The sequence below is a fragment of the Mustela lutreola genome, chromosome 1 (assembly GCF_030435805.1).
Source record: "Mustela lutreola isolate mMusLut2 chromosome 1, mMusLut2.pri, whole genome shotgun sequence".
NCBI classification, from domain to species: Eukaryota; Metazoa; Chordata; class Mammalia; order Carnivora; family Mustelidae; genus Mustela; species Mustela lutreola.
The window spans coordinates 8,096,736-8,117,656 of NC_081290.1; the positions used below are offsets into that span (position 1 = coordinate 8,096,736).

Consider the following 20,921-nt stretch of genomic DNA (forward strand, 5'->3'; position numbering starts at 1 on the left):
AAACATACCCCCTCGCACCAACTGGGTAGCAAATGTCTCCAAGTCAGGACTTTTCTGTCTTGTATCCCCAGCACTATATTGGAATCATCCACCATAACTATTTAGTGAATGAGGTTGAGGGAAATGTGTACTGAAGATGTTCAAGCAGGATCAGAGGTTCTCAATACTGGCTGCATGTAGGAAATACTTGGAGACCTTTTTAAAATCCACATACCAATGACCCAAACCAGTTCATTTAAATCGGAAGCTCTGGGAGGGAGGCCCGGGCATTTAGACATCTTAACCTCATGTGATAATGTGCAGGTAAGACTAGTAATTGGTTGGTTTGATGACCACTAGACAAGGATTGGAGAATGATATCCTAGAGAGAAATGGAACTCTTGATCCTTAAAGCACCTTTCATTTATGAAATTCAGTGAGATGATTGCTGGAATTATACTTAATATTGGCTAATTTCCTCAAAAATATTCCCCATACATTATATAGCTTGGCTTGTTTCGCTTTGTATGCAGGTAACTTAGTTGGTCAGCTAGGAACCAAACAGTGGGTCATTCCAGGGAATTCACATTCTTGAAAGAACACTCAGCACAAATGCACATGGATTTGGTTAAAATCATGTAAAAAGAAAAAGTAGCAAAGGGAAGAAAAGGAGGAGTGGGTTTTAGATGCTTTGTACATTCATGTCATGATATTAGAGAAAGAAGTCTCTAAACACTTCCTGGTTCTTTTGAAATGCCATATTTGTAATCTTCAAATTTATTCTTGTCTTTTTCTTGTTTGTGGTGGTGATGATGCTGGGCAGTGGATTTTCTCTCTTTCATAATATGTGTGTCTACTGTGACAGAGAGGCAGTGCCACATGTTGACTTTAGAAATTTTCAAACTACGAGAACTTGGAATAAGTTCTACAAGGAATAAGAAAGGCTGGTTTAGATATTAGTGTTTGTGGGAGGACTGAACTACTCAAGTTTATAATTTTCCATGAAGAGTGTTTTCTAGGAAAAGAAATAAGTTTTGAAGATCAACATAAAAACCCGAAAAAAAGGTGTAGGAACTTCTTTCAAAATGATCATCAAGGCTTTAGGAGAAAGATACCCTAGAGTCTTGAAATCTCAAAACTAATATTCAAACTCTCAATCTCTTTGCTTAAAAAAGTTTAATAAGCTGTAAAATAAATACACATCCATTAAATATTAAATAAATTATTTACAACTTGAAAAAATACTTTATCTCCATGCAACTTTATGTACAGAAATAAGAACTTAGCATAAAAAGCGACAACTGAAAGTTTAAAACCAACAGAACAAAAAAGGTTCTGCTTTTTATGATCCACCGAAAAGAGGAACCAACTCATCACTCGTGGTTGTAACTTGGCAGTGACTCTGATCCAATACCTAGTCAAAAGGAAAATAAAAATATTAGAGATAAAGCTTAATTTCAATATAGCTTTAAGAAAATATTTTAAAAAATCAGGAATCGGAAATTCTATCAATTTAGAATGTCTTCTAAAAAATGCTAAAAGGTTTTCAGAGATAAACTACCACTTTGACCTGAGTCCATCTTTCACACCAGCTTTGGTTGGATGCCTACTTAGGTAGAGAGCTGCCTACGCTGAAACCTGGTTTGTCAAATTCCACTTAATAAAAAACAACAACACACATGGGAAGCAGTTTTCCTAACCAAATCTATGCAGTGGACATAATTAAAAAGAAAGATTAAATGGCTCGGTGTATTTGTGATATACAGTTAATTTAGGATAATTAGTACTGAGGGCATAATAATAGTAGCTACCAGCTAATGGCAGCCACTATGTGCCAACACAGCATATTCCTTTTACAAAAATCATCTCAGATCTTCTTTGAGAAATCTCAGTTGCACTAAATAACCAAAACTCTACCTTTCTTCATGTCAGTGGTCTTAGCTTCAGTACATTAAGCCAAAATTATAATAAATGTTGATGCACTAAGTACTGAACACAGCATTGCATCAATAATTATCCATTTCAGGAGTTACTAAGCCAATTCTGTAACAGGCTCAGAACGAAATACTTGCACTTAACCAATGCTAAATGGGGTGTTTCTCCAAGCATCTGTGGTGTTCTATAAAAAGGGAGATAGTGGATTTAGTAGATTTAGGGTTTGGCTTAGGAATGTACATACATAACCAGCATCTCAAGCAATTCTTAAACCCACTGAAGGTAGCGAATCAATGACTTGATGGGACATCTTTCCTGAATGTCTAAGGGAAAGGACCTCCTCCTTCTGACCAACTTTAAACGTGTCCTGGATCTTGTTGTCTGCTTTTCCTCTGGAAGTTTGCTTCATTAGCTGTCCATTTTAGTTATTAATAAAATATTCCTCTCCATAGCTCCTTACTTTTCCCTACAATATGCTCAGCTCTGCCTCTTTACAAAAAACAAACAAACAAACAAACAAACAAAAAAACCACCTTAAAAATAAGAACTACATGGGACGCCTGGGTGGCTCAGTTGGTTGGACGACTGCCTTCGGCTCAGGTCATGATCCTGGAGTCCCGGGATCGAGTCCCGCATCGGACTCCCAGCTCCATGGGGAGTCTGCTTCTCTCTCTGACCTTCTCCTCATTCATGCTCTCTCTCACTGTCTCTCTCTCAAGTAAATAAATAAAATCTTTAAAAAAAAAAAAATAAGAACTACAATATATCCCTTACCCAACCTAGCTCTCAAATTTTTATCCCTTCTCCCTTCCTACTTTGCTTTTTTTTGGAGGTGGAGAGGTGCAGAGAGAGAATTTTAAGCAGACTCCATGCCCAGTGTGGAGTCCAATGAGGGGCTCAATCTCACAACCCTGAGATCATGACATGAGTGGATGGAAATTGAGAGTCAGATGCTTAACCAACTGAGCAATCCAGGCGCCCACCCCCTTCCTTTCTTTAAAAGGATGTTCAACCTGCTCCCTCCACTTCCTCAGAGTTGTAGTCATGTTCCTGACTTGGCTCCCCACCATGTGAGCTCAACCTTCATTCTAGCTTTCTCTCCTCAACACCCATTTGAACTAAGCCCTTTGTCTGAAGTTTCTAAAGTGACCCAGCCCATTTTACAGTATTAATCTTCCTCTTCCTTCATAACTGCCTGTCCCAATCTTGTCAGTCCTTGGAGGCTCACTTCCAGTGCCACTCTATATATGACATCCTTTCCAGCTCCCTACACATGCTCCACAGAACTTCCTCTCCTTCACTAGAAACTCCTCATATTCCTTTTATATGACATATATTTTTTACTTGCCCTAGCATTCTGATTCCTTATACTATTTTCTGTCTACTAAATGCTAACTTCTCTGAGAAGAATGTTTGTGTCTGCCTCATCTTTACATCCTTTGTAGTAGTCCTTTCTCTCTGTTGAACTCCATCTCATGCTCAAGGATTAAGACTTCAGTGTAGCCAATGTTCATAGTGTACTCATAATTAAGAACTATTACTTTCTTCACATGAGATAACAGATGTTATATTTTTCAAAATTGTAAGATATCATCTATAGTTATCTTTTAAAACTCAAACCTGTAGTATTATCTTCAGTTACGCTATGGCTTGCACGTTTCCATTTTCTTGTCGAAGTTTCTTTCGCTCTTCAACTTCTCCTTCATATTCCCTGAAGTATCGTTTTCGAAGCCTTCAGACAACAAGATATTCCACGGTCATCAAAGTTCTATTCATCTATATATTGACTGGGGTTTTCATGAGTACAGGGAATTCCTTTTTGTGAGTCCTGATAGGCCATTACACTGTGTTCTATTCCAAATCAAAACTTACACCTTGCTATAAATTACTACCATTCTTTTTAAGAGGATGTTCATGGTGACTTTACATAAACATATTCCTAGATTACTGAGATTTAAATAGATACCCCTTGAGACACAAACTTTCAGAAGGCATGGAACACATTTATACATGTGGGTTTTTATAGTTGATACTCAATGTTACATTAGTTTCAGGTGTATATTATAGCAATTCAATAAATCTATACATTATACTATACTCACCACAAGGGTAGCTACCGTCTGTCACCATACAACACCATTACAATATCATTACTATATTCCCTATTCTGTGCTTTTTATTCCCATGACTTATCCATTCCATAGCTGGAAGCCTGTATCTCCCACTCCCCCTCACCCATTTTGCCCATCCCCCCATTCTCTGCCCTTTGACAACCATAATTTTGTTCTGTGTATTTATGGGTCTATTTCTGCTTTTTGTTTGTTTGTTTATGCATTTGTTTTGTTTTTCAGATTCCACATATAAGTGAAATCATATGGTAGGTTTCTTTCTTTGTCTGATTCATTTCCCTTAGCACAATACCCTCTAGGTTCATTCATGTTGTTGCAAATGGCAAAACCTCATTCTTTCCTTTTTTCCTCAACCCTTAGCCCAGGTGCATGTACAGTTGGAGGAAGAAGAAGATGGTATAGTTTTATCACAAAGGACTTTACATTTCTATCAACTAATTTAAATGATCAGAATTTTTTCACAGAAGCTTATAAAACAAGTTGGGTTTTCTTTACTTCTATATATAATAAATATGTCCTTTTGGTTTTATTCATTGTTACTCTCTAGTAAAATTCAATCATTTAAAAATGTCTGGGGTGTCATACAAGAAATTATATTTTTAATGGGTCTCTAATCTGTCTACCAAACATTACTCCTAAAATCATAAGATCTTTGTCATTATGTTTGAGGGAAATAAAACCAATTATGGAAAAGACAGCAAAATGCAGCTTTGGCTGCTGTTTATGTGTCAAACACAAGAATATGATAGAAAGGGAGAGAAGTCACTGCTTAGTTTTAAGAGTGCCAACATGACAAAAGGTTTTTCCATGCCTTTCTGAAGGATAATTAAATATTTCACCCTGAATGATCCCAAGTTTGAATAATTATTTAAAAACATCTTCTGTAACTGGCTATTTTTTTCCTTCTATCCTTCTATGTCAAACAATCATGATTCGTCTGGCTTGAGGAATTTGCATATCTGGCTTGAGGTATTAGCAGATCAAAATAATTTCCAGGGTGTGCAAAACAAATTTAAACCACACATCAAACTCTATGTGCATCATAAAACAGTTTTTTTTTAATGTTCCTTTTTATCATTATCTGATCTGCATTTAAAATAATAGTAAACAATGGCAGAAGATAACCCCTTGTTTCCTGAATGGCAGGAGTGGTAGATCATGCACACAATCCAGTTGTTAAAGTAATTTACCAAGACCTAAAATTAGAATAATGAGTCTATTGCTTTTCCCAAGCTCGAGTAGCACATGAGTCATTACAGAGCCATTCACACCCTCCCCCAACTTCCTTAATTCACTGACTTCTGTTTGACAGACAATGCCATTCTGACATACCCACCAGTGCCTACTACCAGGAACAGTCTACTTCTAACATTCATTGGTCATGAAGTGAAGTGTGGTGATCTGTTATTGTGAGAACAGGACAGATACTGCGGGAGTAGAACAGTAATGGAATTGTCCCTGCTTCCTACGCCATGCCATATGGAGGAAAATTTTGTTTTGTTTTGTTTTGTTTTGTTTTAGTAATTGAGTTCCCATATCACCTTTGACAATTATAAAACTGGCATAAGCTCTAGGTAAATCAGTACCATGCTGTGATATCTAACTTAGAATTTTGCATTTTACTAGAAGCAGAGGATAGAGCTTTTCTTGGCTACTGGTTTGAAGCTCTTTGTGATTTATTTAACTATTTTTATTTATTTATTTTTTTTTTTTAGTGCCAAAGCAGACTCTCTAACAACCTGCTGTGAACCAGGCCTTAATTAGGCTCCTCTGGGAGGTTTCCTTATGCTTAAAGGTGTTCAGAGTCGGTACCAACACTCTGGGATTTGCAGGGAGCCATGAGTGGAGATATGACATGAAAGAAAGCCATCGATTTTTAAGTTCAAAAAAGGTCTATAGGGTGTTTGAAAAACAGCCTTACATATTAAGTTTCCGTGGTGGCCAAAGTAATATGATTTTTGACCAGAATCTGTGGTCTTTGTCAATGAAGTATAAAGATATGAGCAAAGATCACATGCCACGGATAGAATAAGTCATCTAAAATAGGATATAGGACATTGGGATAGGAATATTGAAAAAAAAAAAATCAACCTGGCATTATTTTAGTGCGAATGTGTAGGTTATGCAAGACTTACTGGATTGTGATGACAACGGCAATGGCCGTGAAGCTCACCGCAGACACAAAGGCGGCGATGGAGGCTAAAGCGATTTTTGATAAATCACTGTCAACCATGCTGTGAGTCTTCATGGACTTTTCCCCGCACCGTTCGCCAAAGTAATCCTGATGGCATCTGTAAACAGCCCACATTCAAAAACTATTTTAAGTTTACTTTCCAGGTCATCAATAGGCATTTAGTTGTAACACTCAAAAAAAAAAAGTCATGCCATCTATTTGTATTTCAAAATCATGAGACACAATGCACTCAAGCCAGAGATCTATTAGTATAAGAACAAGTTGAGATCAGTTTGGGTGTGATATTCCAAGAAGACACACCTTTTCATTCTTTGTGCTCCTTTTATGACCAACTGATGAGTTCAGTGACTTGTTATGCAGCTAATACATTCCACTATCATTTAATGTGTTAGTGGCTTTGAGGGGGAAGGAGGATTATGTGAAGAGTACATTTAGGCCTTTTTTTTTTTTAAAATGGTTTGTAAATATGTTATCATGAATATATTTATACCAGGGATCAGCAAACTGTAGCCCATAGGTCAATTCTGGCCATTTGCCAGGTTTTTTACAATGTGCAAGCCAACGGTGGCTTTTACATTTTTAAATGGTTACATTTTAATTGGTTCTGTAAGTACATACATAAGCCTGATCAAGGAAGCCTGAAGTATTTTTCAGCTGGTCCTTTAAGAAAAATGTTACAGACGCTTGGTTTATATGTGGGAAAAATAAATGGCTTTCTGCATTAAGGAGTTTCAGACGTGGTGTTATAAATACTGATTTCCATATAATTTAGGAAGACTTACTTGCATGTTACAGCTTCCAGGTGTTCTATGTATTTACATTCTCCATGAATACAGAAATTTTGGAATTCTGCATCACACGGATTTTTCTTCTTTCGGTTTCTTCTATTTTTTCCACTTTTGCCTCCTTTTTTCTTTCTTTTGGGTTTATCTGAAGTCTTTTCACTTTCTGTTTTGTTTTTCATGGGCTTAACTACCTGTTCAACTGAAAAAAAAAAAGATTTATTGACAACAATCTCTCTTCATCTTGAAAATTGTTTTGGAGATGTAAGAGAAAGAAGTCTTAGCAGTGAAAGCTCATGGGGACAATGACCGTACTTTTCTTATTATTCAACACAATTCACATATAATAATTGGTTAAAGAGAATATCTGTATGGCGTGGCACTTAACCATCTGAGCCTCCTTGTTATTTTATTAGCTTAGAAATGTATTTTGAATTTTTTGGTACTACTCTTATTATTATTGATAATACTATTACCTGTCTAAAAAAAAATCCATGAAATATCTTACAAATTTCTTGAATTTCTTATACATGCTAAGTTCTTGTTAATTAGCATTAATCTGATTAAAGCCAGGTCACAGGTGAATGTATTGCTATACAGCTGATATGGAAGACACTGGAGTTGAGTGAAGACAAGTAACATGTCCAAGGACACGCGGCTAGAATATGACAGTGCTGGGGTTTCAAAGCCTGTCATTCCCACGCTATGTTTTCTCTTGGACAGGTCAATGCCACAGATTAAACCGAGACTATAGTAGATTTGTTGATTTTACTTACTCATTTCAGTCTTGTGATCACTACCATAATTGGGCATTACTGTGTATTACTTGAGAGTGGGAAAAATCTGAGAATTACACATTAGAATTAATCAATTTCTCCAACTCCCAGATGACAATGGGTTATAATTAGTTCCACGGGGCTAATTTTTGTGGTCAATCTGTTTGAAAAATAAGAATCAGAAATATTTGTATGTGATGCTTCAGAGATTCGCTCTTCTTAACTCCAGATCTACAGAAGCACCAGTTCCATGTTATAACTATGCAGGATATAGTATACCCACAGGCCAAATACAGGAAGGAGTTTTCACATTGGAGTGTGCATTTTGTTATACTAATACCTGAACAGCCTTCTCTAAGCAATATTTAGTAAACAGAGTCCGGGGCAAAGAGGAAAATACCACAGTATCATAATACCATTAGTCATAATGGTCCTGCATAATGGTCCATTAAATAGAAAATATTAGAAACATAGGGAAGGGTATCAAAGATAGAACCCTGTGCTTGAGGAAGCAACAAATAAATATTATGAGTATTTCAGCAGATTATTATAACATTAATAATAGTCAAATTAGGAGCAATGTTTAACCAGTTATACAATTTTTCTATTGAAACTTTGATGGTAAAAAATACCGTGAGTTAGAGTCAGTTCCCCAATAGAAATGTTTTAAATGCATATTACTGCACATCATCAGATATATTACAAATTGCAGACAGAGACAAATCGTCACTACGCTGAAGAACTATAATACCCATCAACCTCCTGGGCTCCGCAGCCTTTCCAAGGAGCTCAACCACTAGTTTCACTATTTCACAATGCACTAGTCCATTTCACCGCTAACAACTGATTTGGCCTTTTCAAATGTTAACAACTTGAAACCTCTTCAAGAGAACAGTTTCTAATCTTTTCTCCAAAAATAAGAAGTATAAGCCGATCTCTTCCCCATCTTACATAAAAGCACAAGTTACTAAACAAAGAGTATGAAGTAGCGTGCTTCCTGAAGCTTTTCTCCCCTGCTGCTCAACCCTGTCCCTGTCCCTGTGCTATCATCTTCTGTCCCTTCTTCAGGTCTGGGAGCCAGAGGGGGAGAAGACAGGGAAAGTAGGTCAGGAGAGAAGGGGCATTACGTCCTGCCTCCATAATGAATGTTCCTAGGATATTTAGAGCCTATTTACTAGTGACCTGATCATCCCTGAAACTTCAAAGTAATAGGAGGGTAACGAGCAATACTTATATCTTACTTTGGTCCTCTTCACCTTATGTAAATTTAAGCTTTTTTTTTTTTTAAAGATCAGATAACAGCATGAAAGAATAAAACTAAGGGTCACTATTATTTAACTAACACATGGGATTTGGGGTTAAATCATGATTTTAGCCATTTGAAATCCACGCATATTTGTCCTTCTTTAATATTTCCAGAAGGTTGTACTATTATTGCTGCTTCTGCTGCTGCCGCTTCTGTTATTTTGGTTAAAAATCACCAGTTTCTCAGCACCTGGTACTTAGAAGCTAAAGTCCAACTGCTCCTTTCCCCATTACTTTCTGTTCCCTCATTTGTTTTAAAATGCAGGTATTTCAAGAAGCATGGCGGTGAGGAATGGATGCTAGAGCTGAGGACTGGCGGTGTCTACGCCTGGCCCGTCGCTCCGCGTGGGGGTCATGTGGTCCCGTGGGAAAGGGCAGAGGATACGGAGTCCAACACTGGAGTTCTCATTCTGGCTCAACTGCTTGCTGGCTGTGGAACCTGGGGCAAAACAACCTTGCACTTCAGTTATCACATCTGTAAAATGATAACAATCCCCACTTGTGAAGTAGACTTAATAGACATAAAACATTTGTTAGTGCTCTGGACATATCAGATGTGCCCACACAAAGCTCTTTGGTCTCAGGTTGTAGCTTAGCCACGGGGTATGCAACAGACATACACACAAGAAAACCACCCAAAGACGCAGGGACTGGCTTTGCTCATGCAAACACACATCTGAGAGGCTGTGTTTTGGCCTTCTCCTCCACTCACCTCGGACTGAATCATCTACGATATAGCTAGATATTTGCGGTTCGTTATCATACTCCTCTGCATAGTCATAGTCGATCCCTGAGGACAGTTCCCTGCTAGAAGGCGTTTCACTCACAGGGGAAATCTCACTTCCTGAGGACATCCCACTTCTCGGGGTAACTTCCAATCCGTCAGCGCTGTGGTCCCCAGAAAATGGTTCCCCTTTCCCAGAGTAGGTGTCATTGACATCCAATCCAGCAGCATAATGGGCTGTGGGAGAAAGAACAACGGAAGAAAAGAAAAGGTAAGGCCGAGTGGCCTTCTCACCAGGCAGCTGTGTTCAGGAGAAATGTTTGTCTTCTGATATCAAAGCAGTTATTGCACATGTGCTATTGTTTGGGATTGCGTCACTTATGAAAGCATCTTCACATTTTGCCAACAAGCAAACTCAGCTGTTCCAATTTACAGAGCTGCTTTCATCAAGGCTTTCTTTTCCACAGATGATCTACGCTACTTTTCACATCAAATAACACTGCCAGATAGGCACGTTATTCTAATTACTTAACAGGTATTGTCTGGATATTCCCATCACCTCACATGCCAGGGGCATTCGTGTTTGCCAGAATGTCCCACTGGGATGGACAGGCTCTGAATCGAAATATCAGACTTTCTCAACATGTGTTCACATTTTTTAAAGGACCACGTACAGGAATGCAAAACCATGTAAGTGATATTTGATAATGATGACTCTCACTGTCACTATTTCATTACCCTTGTTCTTACATAGGGAAGAAACTGGGGCCTGGGTGAGATCGGGGGCCTCAAGCTGCAAGCCCCTGCTCTGTCTTGTAGGTCTCACTAAGACAGCATCAGCGTGGAGCTATGGCTTCTCCCTGGAACGTCGTGCGTGAGGCCCTCTAGGAAGGTCAAGATAGAATCACCAGACGGAGGAGATGGAGAATTTAGGCAGGAGGCAAGCGCTCTGGGTCCAGGACTTAACTGCTCTTAAGATCTGCGGAAGTCACTTCACCTGCCTGAACTCGGTTTCTCTATCTGCAGAAGGAAGGATCCGGACCCCAGGATCGCGGAGGTCTCCTGCTGCTGGACTAAAGCAAAACTTCGGAGACTGTCCCGCACCGTCTTCCCGGCCTGGAACGTCAGAGGCACCTGCGCGCTCTCCTCCTCCTCCCCCGGTAGTGAGCTCCGGGACGGAGCCACGCGGGCGCCTCTCCCGGGAAGGGTGGTGCCCGCCGTGGGAGCCGCGCCGGCGGGAGACTCGGAGCCGGGATGTCCTTACCTGAGCCGAGCAGCAGGAGCGACAGCACCACGGGCGCCGGCGGCGGCAGCGGGGCTCTCATTGGTTCCTGGGCGCGGCGGCGTCGCGGTCTCTGGGGCAACTCGGCCGGGAGTCGCAGCTGGAAGAGGAGGTGGGGGGGGAGAGAGGGGCCGCGGGGGACGGGGCGGCGGTGCTCGCGGCCCGGCCGGGCTGGGGAGCTCGGAGGAGCCCCGAGCGCTCGCCTCCGGGTCTCTGGGCTCCGACGCGGGCGCGGGCACAAGGTGTGCGAGCATTCCGGAGGCGCGGCGCGCACCTGCCGCTTTATAGGCCGGGCGGGGACCCAGCCGTGTCCGTGACGTCACGGCCGCCGCCGTGGGTGGAGGCGGGAGGCCGCCCCGGGAGAGGTCACTACCCCAAAACCACGCGCGGAGGGCCGCCCCCACCTCCCCGGGCCGCGGAGCGCCGGCGGCAGGAAGTGGAAGTTAAACCCTCGCCGCCCGCGGAGCGCACGGCCGCCCCGGGGTCCACGGGGGGCGTCCAGGCCCGGGCTCCTACCTGAGCGCGCGAAGTCCCGCTCTTTCCAGCCATCTGAACACCCTCCGTGTACGCTTTGGTTGATCTGAAAACTACCGGTTACCGGGGTTCAGTAGAAAAGTTCCATATCAAGGTGCAAAAGTCCTTTAAGACCAAGAGTCACTTCATGCATGAGAACCCGACGTCTTGAGCAAGGATAATGCAGTTCATGGACTGACTAGAGAGAGCGCCTCCTAATGAGGACCTGGGTTATTTATGATGCGGCCTTATCTCAACCACCAGCGCTTTTCTACCCACTACTGGCAAGTGGCCAGAATTTCAAGGCCTTTCCCCTCCGTGTTATGGTGCCCCAGCGCCCTCATCAAAATTCGCATTTACTGACCATGTATCATTGCCAAACTATACACTAAAATGTTACCTGCACCATCTCACTCAGCAGCCTTGCTGGTTAAGTATCATTTCACTATATTCCAAGGAAGACTTGACCTAGCTGGTCAAGGCAGAAGGCAGACGATTTAAATTCAAGGGCTTCTGACTCTAAAACCTCTCTTTGCTCTGTTAAGGAATTTAGACTACACTGATCTCTGAAAAAGAGAGCTTCTGGGAGAACAAGACTTGATCCTAAGGAAGGCATTGGCATTTAAATGAAGTTGGTACCCAAGCCTGTGCAACTCAAATCCCAAGATAAAATGTCTAGCTTTGCGGGCCCAGTTTGAATCTGGTAGGGCAATTCATTCAAAGAAGCTAAAATGAAGAGGGAGGGAGCTGTTCAATTTGACTCACTTTGATGTAGACCCAACTCCAGAACTGGATTTTTCTTGACTTGAAGAGGAGGGAAAAAAAAAAAGAAAAATTGCATTGTTCTCTTTCTCTAACTGGTTCCTTGTCCTGAAGATACGCATCTCTTCCTGAATTCTTCCAGTAAAACAGCCTTTTTAGGAATGTGGATCACAGTGCATCTATCCTAATTCTGGGAAAAAAGCTACTTATTTCTTAATGACATATCAAAGTGAACAGGTTAAATAATACCGTACATTTAATAGGATGAAATAAACAATCATGACTCCTGCCTTCTCTCCCATTCAGTGTTTGCCGAGAGTATATTTGTGTGATCCACCTCTTTTATTTTTTATGCGGGGGGGGGGGCAGGTAAAGAGAGAAATTAAATGAGGACCACTTCCTTCTCTCCAAGAGCTGCATGCGGCATAGGTAACATACATAGACAAGTAATTCCGTTATATCAGATGCGAGGAAGGATTCAGTGCTCCATGAAAAACAAGGGTGCGGTATAATTTTGTCCTCTGCCATGCCCTTTCCAGCAGAAAGTTTAAGTGGAAAGAATACTTGCTGGCCAAGTATGCCCCAGAATGGACAATAAGACTAGAAAGATGGCAGTGCCCATCCCCGGGTGAAGCAGAGACCTGCATCATCATCATTTTGCTGGATGAGAAGATTGTGATTCAGACAGAATCAGAGCCTTGCTCACACGCAGATTTCCAAAGACGGCGGAGATTTTGTTTAGAGTTCGAGCTGTTGTGCCATTCTCCTCTCAGGCTTCGCGTTTGTTCTGGTTTTTTCCTTTCCCTTTTTTCCTTTCCCATCTTCATTGAGAGGAAGGCGAGTTGTGTACATCTGCCATCAGAAATGGTTCCCTTTGAGTGGAGTGAAAGTGACCTCTTGACACCAAAATGGCTTAAGTCTTTTTCCGATTGGAAACGGAGAGGGTGACAATTTATGTCAGTGTGCAATGTAGCACAGCATTATAATATGAGCTTTCCATTCAGACCAGTCGGGTTTTCATATACAAATTCCACCATGTATTTAATCAATTAATATTTGAAAGACTCAGCTTCCTCATCTGAAAATAAAAAGATACCTACCCTCTGTTAAGCAGATCAAATGAAATAAGATACATAAACAAGTAACACAAAACCTAACGTATGTGGAGTGCTCAATAAAAGGTAACTCATATTATTAAGCTTGGCATTATGATAGTTACATTGTATTAATCAGATCGAAGAACCAAGGGACTCTTATAAATGGAGCTACTCACAGAGCAAGTGAAATAATCCCCCTCAGTATTTTCAAGCCCATGGACTTTGTACCTTCTTCACATGAACACTAAGCATTTTGAAGATTTTATGGTTCATCATGGGGTATCATGGGGCATCACCATAATTACATCACAATGCAGCACCCCTTTATGAGTCACTCACAGCATTCTGGAATATGTGCATGAGAAGGAGACCAACTCCATGCCACATAAGATACTTTACATTCTGCATGCTTAGCTGAGACAAGGAGGAACAATTTCAAGAAATTCAAGTAGAGAAGCTATTCTTCTTTATCTTGAAATATTGAGGTTCCCACACCTACTAATAGGTTAAGGGCAGCCCTGTGGGCAAATGCTCCTAGCCAGCCATTCACTTTGATGCCTTGTATCTGGATCCTGATAATATTTTATATGTACAGTGAAAACAAATTCACTTTGACTCTGCTAGAAGGTGTGCTCTAGAACCAAAGAATAACTATGTGTTTGTTCGTATACTTGATCTTGAGTTTTTATAGAGAGGGCAGGTCTGAGTAAGTATTACTTCATGGTCATTTTAATGAGTCAACGCATGAAACCCTAAACTTAAGACCTTAAAACCCTAAAATTACATTCCCTATATTAACAAATACACTAGCTCCATTTAGGTATCATTTTCTGTTTTTCACCTTAGAATTTATCCATGCTAAAGGATACGTAATTTCTACTTTCTTCAAAAACAGGCCTTACATGAATTTGATTGTTGGATCCCTTGACATACTAGTAAAATTACTTGCCTTTTAAAACCTTAACGTGATACTTTTTGCAGAATGCAGTAACTAGCAGACCCGACTGAAGGCAGCAGATAATTTGACACAATAGAAACTAAGTCAATGTCTCGTACAACTAACTGCATTTATACATGTGAAAAATGAATCCTCTAGGCTGTTCATTTACTCATCAAATGTATTTTTGAGAACTAGATGTTCTAGGCACTGGGGATAAAACTCTGAATAAGTTGTAATGTCCTTGTTTTTAAGGACCTTGCATTCTATTTAGGAGAAACATAATAAACAAGGACATTATACATAAAATAATTGTAGGTAATGAAGTGCTAGAAAGCAAATAAAATATGTGATCTAGAGGACTTGGGGTGGTATAGGAAGACAATAGAAGGAAATTCAAGGTAGCCCTTTTAAGTAGCTCACGTGTTCTCTCTAGAGGAAACAGAGGGCAGGATAAAATGGAGAGGGCTATCTTTTTTGCATAATAATAACTCTGGAAAGCAGAGATAGGTATAGGTAGGAATGAAGGATAGATATTGGCATAGACCAGGAGAAAGTGGGATGCTTGAATGGACCCTCAAAAATATGGAGGACTTCAGGACATTGCACAAGAATTCATTCCACTTGTGGGGCACCTGGGTGGCTCAGTGGGTTAAAGCCTCTCCTTCAGCTCAGGTCATGATCCTAGGGTCCTGGGATTGAGCCCCGCATTGGGCTGTCTGCTCAGCAGGGAGCCTGCTTCTCTCCCTCTCACTCTCTGCCTACTTGTGATCTCTGTCAAATAAATAAATAAAATCTTTAAAAAAAAAAAAAGAATTTATTCCACTTGTCACTTCTCAGACCCCCCCCCCCCAAAGCCCTACTGACCAGAGTTCTCTAGCTCTCTAGAATCACCTGAGAACTTTTTCTAAAGGTATTCTTCATCCTCCTCTCTTGATTCAGTACGTTTGGTGTGGGGTCCAGGCCTGCATACTTTTTAAGAGAACATTCAAGAAAATTCTGATGTACACCTCTGATTAAGAACTACTCTAGAGGTGCCTCGGTGGCTCAATCAGTTAAGCATCTTCCTTCAGTTCAGGTCTTGATCTCAAGGTCCTGTGATGGAGCCCCTCAGCGGGAAGCCTGCTTCTCCTTCTCCCTCTGCCCCTCCCTGCCATGCTCTCTCTCACCCCCTCCCTCTGTCAAATAAATAAATAAAATCTTAAAAAAGAAACAAAGAAAGAACTACTCCACTAGGGGATGCATAAGTGAAAAAAGCCAAGGTACATTCAGAGAGATTGTACACTGGTGGGACTACATGCTCATGTATATGGAAATTTTGCTGAAAATGTGAAGGATGGAGAAATGAATTTCAACAGGAAGCATATGACTAAGTGTAATGAAGACATTTATCTCTGAGGAACTCATGTTACAAACTGATTCAAATACAAGTCCTTTAAATATGAAGCTAGTGTGATAAAAATACATCTGAATATATGAAAAAAGAAAAAATCCACTTTGCATATTATTTTCAGAAACCAATTTGTCACATAAATGGAATCCTATCTATAACAAATTGTTTGTAAACTCTAACTACCTCCCGTCTGAATGGAGTGAGATCAGAAAACAGGATGTCAGCAATCATCATACACTGAATCAGGAAGCATGTGAAATTTTAGTATTCTATTAATTCTTTATGAATTAGATCAATATTTGGCACATTTTTATTTCAGAAATTAGTAAATCGAAGTCAGATGGTCAAAGTAGGGTACAATGAAATTATTTTTATGGACTACCAATTATAGTCATTAAATAATTATATCCTTGATTTTTTTAGCTATTTCTAAAAATTTTTTACATGTGCTTAATATTTATTAATGCTTTCTTTTTAAATTTTTCTTATATTTTATTTTATAATTTATCCTTTGAGTTATTGTACATTCAATATTTTTCATAGCTGCTGAATATTCCTAATTGCCCTATTGTTACTTAAAAATTGACAACATATGCATACCTCTAAGAATTACATGATCCTATTATCAGTGATCCATAGTTAATGTATTCTTATGAATACATTATGAATACATTTATGAATTTAAATAGTCTCTTTAAATGTTCCTATATTTTTAGCAAAGCTGGGTTATAGTATGTATAGATTTTGTCCTATTTTCCCATGAACACAATAAGCTTTTGTTTCAAGTTCAATAAGAATAGCCACTTTTAAATTTCATAGGTGAAGAAATTACTAATTAGTTGAATAAACCATTCCTGTACAGTCTGCCCTACATAGGGATAGGTTAAGCCACAGAGAAACTGGCCTTCAGAAGCCATGCTTCCCAGAGTTCTCTGCATGGGTGAGCTGAAATTACATGGCCAGATTAAAAAAACAGAAAATTGTAAGTTCATATGGAAAAGAAGAGACACATGTAGAACTCATAGAAAAAGATGAATTTAAAATACAGTTATAAATTTTATAAATATGAAGTGTGTCCCTCAGTATTCTTCCTGGAATCAATATTTATATATATTTTAGTTTTATTTACTTAAGTAATCTCCCTACCCCACACGAGGCTCAAACTCACAACCCTGGCATCAAGACTGCTCTCCGACTGAGCCAGCCAAGAACCCCTGGAATCAATATTTTTGTCTTAAACCTATATTTTTGTGCCCCCAAATAATTTTGCCCTATGGAGAGGTAATTTCACTCCTAGCTTTGTTTCTTCCCATAGGAATTCCAAAAGTCATTAGTTTTGGTCGTGTCTCAAGATTGTTATCTTGAGACATTCCAACAACATACCTTTAATATCAAACTGCTAGGTGACTTCGGGATTCTCAAACATGACCTTAAGGTGGAACTATATGGAAATACTTGACTTTTTTGACAGTACAACTGGCCTGAGCTAATCCTGACGTAATGGTGAGGGAGTGCTACTACCACCATAGAAAACGTTTTTAAAGAATTTTTTAAAGAAATATAAATGTGGTCAAGTGATCCTATCTCAAAAATGGTATTTACAAAAATCCTTACATTTATTGAAATAGGAAAAAATAAAAACTTCAAAGATATATTTTGCCTAAAATTGTGTCTTTGGGAAAAGTCATGCAGCTTGCACTTTTAAAAGTTATTTTAGCCATCTGAAAGTGAAGGATGTAAGAACTTTTACAAAATGTTGTGTTAACACACTTCCCAATTTGGATATTTGAGAATATGTCTATACCAATTTATGAAATACGCTTCATTTTTATTTTCCTTATAACAATATTTCAATCTGCACAAAATGCTTACTTTCAATGGCATTTTCCTGGGAATATCTGAATGTCTAACTTTATTTTCACATTCATAGATGTATGAAGTGTAACACACACATAAGCACCCACGTACATGAGGAAAAAGAACCATATAAGAGCAAGTCTATGTTTTTAAAGACTCCATTATTTTTAAGAGTAAAACAAGAAAAGAAAAGAAAGTTTTATAAACATACATTATTAACATTTGTTATACCACAACAAACATTTGTTATACCATAATGTATGGTATACATTTTAAATGTTAATAATGTATGTTTCTATATTATATGTTTATAAAAAATAAAAAAAAATTTAAATTAAAAAAGCGAGTAAAATGTATGGTAAGGTAAAACATTAACAAAACAGTATGTACAGTGTGAAACTCAATATTATATTTATAACTATGTAGGCACATATTATATATGAATATGTATATAAAGGTATGCATGGATAGAAACATTCTGAGAGAATATATGTAAAGTGTTAACAGTGTTGATGTCTTTGGTTGAAGAAATAGTTGCTTACCTGGAGTCCTAATATGCATACAAAGATTGGGTATTTCTTCTATTTTATTTTTAAGTAAAAAACCCCAATCTAGGCAAGATGATTTCCCGAGAAAATTGATTTCACATGATTTCTGTAATCAATTACATCAGTTTTTCCAAAGAGGATGTCACTTGTGAAAGAAAATGATCACATGGCCTTGTGCTTCCCAGCCCCTCCCCCTTTCATACCCGGTAAATTGCCTCAAGTCTGTGCTGTCCTTCACCCGCGGTGGGAGAAGGTAGAGTGAGGTGGTTAAGGCTTTAGCATGTGAGGTTGAGATGACTGGATTTTAGTACAGTTCTTCCCCTTACCAAGTAGGATAAATTAAATACTTTATGGCCCCCATGGGGCTCGATCTCACAACCCGGAGATTGGAACCTGAGCTGAAACCAAGAGTTGGACACTTAACCAAGCTGTGCCATTCAGGCCCACCAAATATTTCTTGTTCTTAAACATCTAAAATCTATGTGAAATGATCCTTACCTCACTTTTCTTTTCTTTTCCTTTATTAGCTGTCTGATAATTTCCTACCGTATAATGTTGTCATACCATAATTTCCTCCAGAATCAGGTCACTTATGCTGTAAGTACATGGCTTGTAATGAAAGTTGTTTCTCACCATAAACTAACCCAAATGACACCAAAGGAAAAGAGACAGCTATTTTTTCAATCCAAATTACTATGCTAATAATTTCATCATAAACTCTAGTAAATATCTGTTTTCATCGTTTTCCTTAGTGGAACCCTAGTAATATTATTCAGACTCACGATGGGCCCAGTTAAAACATAGAATTTCCCAGGTTTCCTTGAAGATAATGCTGGCCATGTGACTCAGTTCCACTGGTGAGGTCTGGCGCGCTGTACGCAGAAGTGATGTGTAGGCTTTCTTGGAAGGCTTCTTGAAGGGAACTGAAGAAGTTGGGAACCACTCCCATCATCCCTCTCCCTTTACTGCTTTCCAGTTGCCTGGACTATGGACCCTTGGCTGCATTTCCAGGAGTCCTAGTGGACCATGAACTAACCCTGTCTCTGGACGGAATGTGCTAGAAGAGAAAGAAAGAGTCCAAACCCTGACATCAGCCCTATATTTCTTACCTTCAAACTTCTTTTATATAAGAGAGAAAACTCCTGTCTTTTTTAAGCCACTGTTGTTTTAGGTTTTCTAATATACATAGCTGAGCCCAATACTAAATGATTCATAAATCATTAAACTCTTTTGTATTTGTTATGATGCTCCCTTTTATGTCGATGCCCTCCAGCCAAAGACCACCAGGACCACAGCTGAACAAGTTGAAGTGAGGAAGAATGTGCACCATGGGGAACTGTGGGTTTCTCAGTAGAAGATATTGTAGATTAAGTGTGAAGATGGACATACAGGATTTGGGCTTCTGTTAGGTAATTTGGGGGAAAGTTGAAGGAACAACATTTTGCTGCAGATTGGATACTGAGAGGATGTAGGCATAATTTTATGATTGGGTATCTTAATTGATCTCTTATAGAAGTAGAGAGGCTAAAGCTATAACTATTAGGGAATCAGCAGTCACCCATATTAGTCAAGAGATTTGGTCACTGTTGTGGCTTGGGCAATGTTTATATTTTGTCTGTGCTCAAAAATAATTATGGAATGGTCTTGCTTTTACCATAATCCATGTGGCCACAGAGTGGCCTTGTCTGATGTTGATGTTCTGTGAAATTTTTTATGTTCAGCAGGAGAACATCAAGTCAAAGGTGATATAGTCCTCCATCCAGCTTCTGGATGTCAAGGCCTGCTTTTCTCTTTCTCAGCTGGAACTGTGCTTGGAGAAGGCTAACGGCTCAATTACTGTTAGTTAAATGAAGGAGTGAAAGGTGCTTAATAAACAAGTCAAGAACATCCAGTTACTACTTTTATTTCACAGTTGCCAAGGTAACATTTGAATTAACTTGTATCATTTTAAAATGATTTTTTCACATAAGAAAACGGTGTAGTCATTAATTTAACATGATTACCAAAATTAAGTGAAACAGATACTTGAAATTCTACCTAGAATAAGAATTCACTATATCCAACTTGGACAATTTGCAAGAATAGGGGAAGGGATGTATTCTCTTCAGCTGTTCATCACCCTTAATTCCTAACACAACTTTATATATGTTGGATGTTTTCAGGAAACAGTATTATTTATTATTGTATAGAGTACCTGAGATAAGAATAGAAATCCATTAAATGTTTTCTACACTTAAAAAAAAAAAAAAACCTCATAATTTATTACTAATTCTGAAACTTTTAATTTGGGTTTCCCTTTCCTTTACAGTAAGAGGTGCCTCTGACTGAAATAGTACCTTTAATCATATACATTTCATATGTGATTATATATAATTATATGATCATATAATTTAGATAACATTTATTGAAAGTTTGTGCTCTAAGCACTTCATAGATTTCACCTCATTTGACCTTCATGAAATCCTTCAGATAAATGTTATCATCCCCATGTAACAGATGAAGAAATTGAGGGTTCAAATAACTTGCTTGAGGTCACACCTTTATTTCATAGAGGTGGCATCCAAACCTAGGATGGGCTTTGACCCAAAGCCCATGAATTTAATCACTATTACATATTATGACTAGTACAGCAGTGGGTATACAGAAGGTGCTTATCAAATACTCTTAAAATGGAAACTGATTCCTTGATAAACTCATGTGCTGATGAT

At 39.0% G+C, this 20,921-nt stretch overlaps 1 protein-coding gene across 2 annotated transcripts; it reads right to left on the minus strand.

The window, feature by feature from the left end:
• Positions 1-1,136: 1,136 nt before the first annotated feature.
• Positions 1,137-13,727, minus strand: AREG (amphiregulin). Of its 2 annotated transcripts, XM_059159084.1 has the most exons (8): positions 13,655-13,727; positions 11,623-11,693; positions 11,089-11,206; positions 9,813-10,061; positions 7,020-7,221; positions 6,179-6,334; positions 3,535-3,646; positions 1,137-1,393 (listed from the first exon to the last, which is right to left on the minus strand). In XM_059159084.1, exons 2-7 carry the CDS (start codon positions 11,653-11,655, stop codon positions 3,553-3,555), a joined length of 852 nt encoding a protein of 283 aa, XP_059015067.1. In that variant the 5' UTR covers positions 11,656-11,693; positions 13,655-13,727; the 3' UTR covers positions 1,137-1,393; positions 3,535-3,552. The 2 variants fall into 2 exon arrangements, with proteins under 2 accessions (XP_059015067.1, XP_059015074.1); XM_059159091.1 differs by lacking the exon at positions 13,655-13,727 and having other exon boundaries at positions 11,623-11,788.
• Between the last annotated feature and the right edge of the window lie 7,194 nt (positions 13,728-20,921).